General features: G+C 51.2%; 1 protein-coding gene across 2 annotated transcripts in view; it reads right to left on the reverse strand.

Moving 5' to 3' along the window:
• Positions 1 to 7,532, reverse strand: part of TRAF5 (TNF receptor associated factor 5) — a 39,459-nt gene that overhangs the window by 9,910 nt on the left and 22,017 nt on the right. For both annotated transcript variants that reach the window (XM_018553252.1, XM_018553173.1), the window contains one exon: positions 5,802 to 5,966. In XM_018553252.1, coding sequence (XP_018408754.1) covers positions 5,802 to 5,966 — 165 coding nt within the window. The remainder of the gene's footprint in view (positions 1 to 5,801; positions 5,967 to 7,532) is intronic.

Raw genomic sequence — 7,532 nt, forward strand, 5'->3', positions numbered from 1 at the left:
ACAAAAATCCAAGGGGGAAAAAAGGGGGGGGGGGGCTTTGGGGGAGTACGGGAGTGGTAGAGGTTTAAAGGCGTGTTTATTACACGTTAAAGCTGACCTCAAGGCAGATATAGGAGACACAACTTAATACTGTTCTATATTCGTTATATATTATTAAAATGTATTTTTGTTTTAATGCCAGCAGCATTGGTACCTGAATTGGACCTGGTATCAGCCTCTTGCAGTCCCGGTCCCCAGAAGCTGTACAAGGAGCCAATCAGTTGGGTGCATTGCTTAAATTATACCATGGGACATACTGATGGAAGCAGAGAGCACAGTGACAGAGAGATAATCTTATTAGTCTAAAGTCGGTCACAAATAGTTTGAATTTCGACCGGTTCCTGATGAACCAGCTGAAATGTGTACCGTGGGTGCCACTGTCGGCACCTTTCTGCCCGGCACCTTTCTGCCCGTCAGCTGATCAAAGGAACGGGTTGTAAAAATAGGATTTTGTACTCACCGTAAAATCCTTTTCTCTCCGTTCATTGAAGGACACAGGCAACAGATCGTAGATCCTGAATGGTAGGGTAATATCGCCACCTGCAGGAGAAGGACGCTAGGCACAAAACTAAAGACCAATTACAGCCTAGGGGCGGCCCCTGCCGGTGGCCAAACCCCCCACCTGCTGACAAGTCTCCAGTTTAGTAACAAGCAGTTAGGAGTGTACACCCCATAAAGAGGGCGGGGCCTGTGTCCTTCAATAAACGGAGAGAAAAGGATTTTACGGTGAGTACAAAAATCCTATTTTCTCTCCCGTTCATTGAAGGACACAGGCAACAGATCGTAGATCCTGAATGGTAGGGACGTCACCAAGCAGTAACACACTGAGGGATGGGCAACAACAAAACACCCAAAAGACCCCTCAAAGCGCCGCCTGCAACACTTTGCGCCCCAAACCAGCATCCGCCGATGCTAACACGTCCACCTTGTAGAACTTAACAAAGGTGTGAACAGAAGACCAAGAGTGGCCTTACAAACCTGAGAAACAGAGGCCCCGTGGCGGAAAGCCCCGGAAGCCCCAACAGCCCTAGTAGAATGGGCAGTGACAGGAAATGGAGGCTCACGCCCCTTAACGGCGTACGCCTGAGTCACAACAGTAGGTATCCACCTAGAGATGGTAGCCGCCGACGCGGCCCGACCCTTACGAGGACCCTCCGTGAGCACGAAACAGGGAGTCGGTCCCGCGGAAAGAAGCCGTAGCTTCCAAATAAACACGAAGAGCGCGAACCACATCCAAACAGTGGAGCGCACGCTCCTGCCTATGGACCGGCTCCGGACACAGGGAAGGTAAGACAATGTCCTCATTCAGATGGAATGCCGACACAACCTTCGGCAGGAACGCCGGCCGAGGCAGCCAACTCCGACACCCGCCGAACGGAAGTGATGGCCACCAGAAAGGCCACCTTCTGTGACAAAGATAGAAGCGGAACCTCCTGAAGAGGTTCAAACGCGGATTCCTGCAACACCGAAAGCACGAGATTCAGATCCCACGGAGCCAAAGGCGAGCGGACAGGGGGAGCAGAGCGTGTCACCCCCTGAACAAAGTTGCGAACCAGAGCGCTAGACGCCAAAGGCCGCTGGAAAAGCACCACCAAGGCAGAGATTTGACCCTTCACAGTACTCAAGGCCAGCCCCTGAGTCACCCCACGTGCGACGGTAAATTTTTCTAGAAACCGCTTTGCGCGCTCAGAGCATAGTGGAAAAGACCGCATCGGACAACCCCCGGTCCTTCAGGACCTGGCTCTCAAGAAGGATGGAACACAGGACCCTGGGACAGAAGATCGGGGCGCAGAGGCAGACGCCACGAGGCGTCCACCACCAGCTGAACCACGTCCGCGCACCACGCCCTCCGAGGCCAATCCGGGGCCACGAGGACGACGGAGACTCCCTCGACCGCGATCCGACGCAGCAGCCGAGGCAACAGATACAGTGGAGGAAAGGCGTAAATTAGACCGTAATGACCCCAAGGGGCCACCAGGGCATCCACGGCCTCCGCCCAGGGATCCAGGGCCCGGGCCACAAACCTGTCCACCTTGCGGTTGAACCGAGACGCCAGAAGATCCACCTCCGGCGTCCCCCAGTGACGACAGAGCTGCTGAAAGAGATCCGGGTGCAGAGACCACTCCCCCCGGATCCACCGACTGTCCACTGAGGCAATCGGCCTGCCAATTGCCCACTCCCGGGATGTAGACTGCCGAGAGAGCCAGAACTCAATGTTCTGCCCAGGACAGAATCCCGAACACCTCTCGACCCGCGGCCACGCTTTATGTACTGCCCTGGTGGTTGATGTACGCCACCGCAGTGGCGTAGTCTGACTGGACCCGGACCGCCAGACCCTGGAGCCGGGCCGACCAAAGAAGGAGAGAAAGGCGAATCGCCCGAAGTTCCAACACATTAAAATCGACAGACGGGCCTTCTCCGGCGACCAACGACCCTGCACGGTCAAGGAGCCCAAGACCCCGCCCCAGCCCCAAAGGCTGGCGTCCGTGGTGACCACCGGCCAATGCACTGGAAGAAAAGACTTCCCCCGCACCAAGACCGGAGATATAAGCCACCACCGCAGGGAGGCCCTCGTCTCCAGAGAGATCCGAATCTCCCTGTCCAAGGACAGGGGGGACTTGTCCCACTGTACCAGGATGTTCCTCTGCAGGGTCCTGGTATGGTGTTGCGCAAAGGGCACCGCCTCGAAGGAGGCCACCATGAGACCCAGGACCTGCATGCAAACTCAAAAGGGCGACCACTGGCGAGTCCTCAGTAGTCGGACCTTGGAACGGAGCTTCAGGAGCTTGTCCCGAGGAAGAAAGACCCGGGCCGCGACAGTGTCCAGAACCAAACCCAGATACTCCAGGCGTGGTGAAGGCACCAAGCAAGATTTTCGCAGGTTCAGAAGCCACCCGAACTCCTCCAAGGACCGCACCGCGACCCCCAGAGCCGTCACCATAGAAGAATGCGACTCTGCCCGTAGGAACAGGTCGTCCAGGTACCCCACGATCGAAACCCCCCAACAACGCAACAGCGCCAGAATCGGGGCTAGCACCTTGGTGCACACACATGGGGCCGACGCCAGCCCGAAGGGCAGTGCCACAACCTGAAAATGGTCCTCCCTTACCGCGGAACGAAGATACCGCCGATGAGACTCGCAAATGGGTACAAGAAGGTATGCATCCCGGATATCGACGGAGGCCAGTAGATCTCCCTGACAGAGCCATGCCACCACGGACGGAAGGACTCCATCCGGAACTGACGGCACCGTAAACAGGTTTGAATAAAACCCTTTGAATCTGTCCGCGGAGGGAACAGGCACAATCACCCCCTGGGACCAAAGGTCCGCCACCGCGCGATGGAGATCCGCCAACCGCGAAGGGGATAGTTGCGTGTTGGACGGGAAGAACCAGTTTCCCAGACGGGACAGAAACTCGATCTTGTAGCCCGAAGAAACCAGCTCCCGGACCCAAGAGTCGGAGACGTGGGCCAGCCAAAAATCCGCAAAGAGCCGAAGGTGGCCCCCCACCCCGGGGCCCGACCTTCATGCGGACTGGGGCTTGCCGGCGGGCTTGGCAGACTTGGGCTGCCACGGACGCTTGGAGGATTGGGAAGAGGAGGATTAGTTAAACTTACCGCCCTCGTCGGAGGGCGGAGGGGGCCGAAAAAGCCGCTTGTGAGCGGAGAAAGTAGGCCCAGGCTTCCGGCGCTGTTCCTTCTTGCGAGCCTGGGGAAGGAAGGTACTCTTACCCCCCGTCAGATCCTTAATGATCTCATCCAAGGTGGAACCAAACAGCCGGACCCCAGTAAAGGGAAACTCCTGAAGAGCCTTCTTGGAAGCCTGATCCGCCAACCAGCACTTAAGCCCAAGCAAACGGCGAAGCGTCACCGCTGACACCGACACCCTGGACACCAAGGGCGCCGCATCCAAGGCCGAATTACAGACATAACGAAGGCCTTGCACCAACTGGTCCGCCAATTCCACAAAAGCGGACTGGCGGAACGCCTACTCTTATGCGCCCCAAACTGCACGTGTGGCAGCGCGGAAGTGCTGGCAACGTCCCCAATTTTAAGGGTCTCCCTGAAAGCGCGGACCAGCGCTGAAAACCGTCTCACGTTCCTGGACCAGGAGCGTAGACGCAGCCTCATCCTCACTGGCCGAATCAGGATGTGAGGAATCACCCGGGTCAGGATGAGGTAATGGCGTGGGCGGTTCCCCCTCCTCTTCTGACTCCCCTGACATGGCAGGGGACGGCAAGGGCAGGGCCCACTTCCCAGGTGGGCGCTGCGTCAAGGCGCGCTCCATGCGCGTCACAAACCCATCCATGACAGAGGAAAAAGATTCCAGGGACAACGCGGTACCCGCGGTACCACCCAACCCCCCGAAAGAGCACCAGAGGGACGCACGGGCGACAGGAAAGGCAGCGCAGGCGTACAGGACGCACAAAGAGGGGATCTAGAGGGGTCCGCAGAGCGCAGCCCACAACTCTCACAAGGCAATGCAGGAGAGTCATCCCTGCGATCCAGTGCACACCCGCAGCAAAAACCACCCCACGGACCAGAGACCACCAGGCAAGGGAAAGAGGGACCCCCAGCAACTCATGACCCTAAGAAGAAAGGAAAAAAATTCTCCAGAGATAAAATTTTAGCTCCTTACTCCTGACGCTAGGCAAAAAACTGGAGACTTGTCAGCAGGTGGGGGGTTTGGCCACCGGCAGGGGCCGCCCCTAGGCTGTAATTGGTCTTTAGTTTTGTGCCTAGCGTCCTTCTCCTGCAGGTGGCGATATTACCCTACCATTCAGGATCTACGATCTGTTGCCTGTGTCCTTCAATGAACGGGAGAGAAATTTGCAGACGAATGGAGCTACCAGGCAGGCGGCCGCTGTCAGAATACAATGCAAAGAGCAGGGATTCCCTTGATGAACGCTCGTAAGCGTCCAAAAAAGGAACCATGTATACCCCAGTTAATGCTTCTCCTTGCACTTTCCAAGTCACTTGTTTATATGTTAAAGGTAAGGAATTTAAAATTAAATTTTTTTAAATCAGCTAAATATGACATTTTCCATAGAAATATTTGGTATTTGCAGCCAGCAAGTGGAGATTGGCTTTATTTTTTACATGTTTTTAGGGCTTTTCTTATTTAGTTAGTTAACTAAAACCCACTGTTTACAGAGTTCCATAGCTCATGCTGCAATTTACACACACCTGCATAAGCTGGAAGAGTGACTCCTCCCCCTTCCACCTGCTTGCCTGTCAAGATGTTTCAGAGATAGTGTAAAGGCAAACAGCTCCTGCTGTGCTCTGTCTTTAGAAAACCCACAGTGCTCTGTGAATCCTGTGTCATGGGTGCACTCTGTGCTACATGTTTATTTGTAAAATAAAGATTCTATATGAATAGTAAAGGAAAACACAGATATTATTATATTATTTTATGTCTGTGTAAAAATTATAGTTTCCTTTAATGTAATTTTTAAAAATTAGATTTTTTTTTAGAAATAATCTTTATTTAATTAGCAGGTATAGCTAATAACTGCACAAATACTGTAGGTTAGGACCCATGTTAGGTTAGTATTACTTTATAACATCACGCAGGGGATATTCCACCTCTCTGACTGTCCTGGTGTCACCAGAACAGGAAGTGGGTAAAACACAAGAATATCACAAACTCTCTAACCTTTTCTCATTCTATGCATAACAAAAAAGTCTGGAATCAGGTTTGATTGGTAAACGCTTATTGGATTTTGCTGCATGTAGTAATATACAGGAAGTTCCCAAATTACCTGCAGATCGAGTGACGCCATGCTTTTGCTGCAGTATTGGCACGTCTCGTCTCTTAGTTCGCACTGTGTCAATAAATGGTTTTCCAGGTCTTTTCTGCAGACTTTGTCATGACATCCCTTGTTGTTGCAGAGAACCATTTCATAGGAGCACTGAGCGAGATGATCCTGCAGGAGAATGGCGGGGTGAATTCAGTTACTGAGATTTCAGTAGTTAAAGTGCAACTGAAGCCAAAACTTTTTGTTGTTATTTTTATAGAGTAGAGAGGAATTATAACAACTGTCAGGTTTTTATTGTTGTATTTGTCCCCATTAGGGAGATTCACTCTATTTGCCCAGTGACTGTTATCACTGAAAGTGAAACAAAATGATTAGATTGTAAGCTCTCACGAGCAGTGGCGTCACAAGGGGGGTGCGGCCCGCCCCCGGGTGCCACCATTGTCAGTCATTTTGGTGTAACCCCCAATGAAAAGTTGGCACTCGGTCATGGACCGAGGGCCCGACAGTGTCAGGAGAGAGGAGGGGACCCGGTGGCATACCTTATCCCGCCGGGTGAACGTCCCCTCCTCTCTCTGCCGGCGTCCATCACCAAGAGGAGGCGTCATTAAGATGGCCGCGCATGTGCGATGACGTCATCACGCACACACGCAATGACGTCACGGCGGTGTGTCACCCGGTCTCCGCTCCGGGTGACACCCGGCCTCGGGTCGCCCCTGCTCATGAGCAGGGCATGCTGAACCATTTTGTCTTAATTTGAATTGTAACTGTACTGTCTCCCCTTATTTTGTAAAGTGCTGCTCAAACTGTTGGTGCTATATAATCCTAAATAATCATAATAAAAAATCATCATCATCATCATCACTTCAAGGGAAAGTGAAACAAAATCCCAAATTTTGAGTTGTCACCAGAACAGGAATAGATGGGAAATCTTCCAATGGAGACAACAGTTCTGGTGACCCTGCTGACCACCAGGGATTTCCGTCTCTACCACGTCCTGTTGTGGCTATTGGACAGGAAGTAAAGGGAAATCTCCCCAATAGGACACCGATAGCAACAAATGCTGACAGGGGTTATAACCCTCCAAAAGTTTTGGCTTCAGTTAAACATTAAAACTCTAAAGCTGGACATACACTATGCAGTCTGATTGTCCAATCTCTGTACAGTCTCCTTTAGATTTACCTAAACTATAACATGAGAACAGGCCTAAAGAATCCATTCAAATAGTATCAAATCAGGCCGGCCTTTGTACTACATAGTTGATGGTAGATCTAAAGGAGATTGTACAATGACCAGTTCAAGGTTTAACCCTTTCGCTGCCAAGCCCTCCAGAACATTTTTCAAATCAGCTGGCCAAGCCATTTTTGAATTTTCTGCAATTTTTTCCTATTGATTTGATTTTCAACTGCTGCGTTGCTAGCGTTTGTAAAAGACCCCCCAAACCATATATTTTCTGAAAGCGCAGGCCCGGTAGAATAAAAAGATGGTGATACTAAATTTGTAGGCCCTGCGATAATTGAGCAAATGTTTCTCAAATTAATATTAAACCATAAAAAAATACACAATTCAATTGTTAAAACACACCAAAATCAGTATCCGTGCACAAAAAAAAATATTTTTTGACTAAATCTAAAAGATAAAACTGTATTGAGTTAATAAATAACAAATATTAGCAAATTTGTAATTGCGCCTTTTTGCGAAAAGGTAAAAAAATGAAGGTATGCAAAACTGTAAATA

Source organism: Nanorana parkeri, unplaced genomic scaffold (genome assembly GCF_000935625.1).
Source record: "Nanorana parkeri isolate BGI_ZX_2015 unplaced genomic scaffold, ASM93562v1 scaffold1, whole genome shotgun sequence".
Lineage (NCBI taxonomy): Eukaryota > Metazoa > Chordata > Amphibia > Anura > Dicroglossidae > Nanorana > Nanorana parkeri.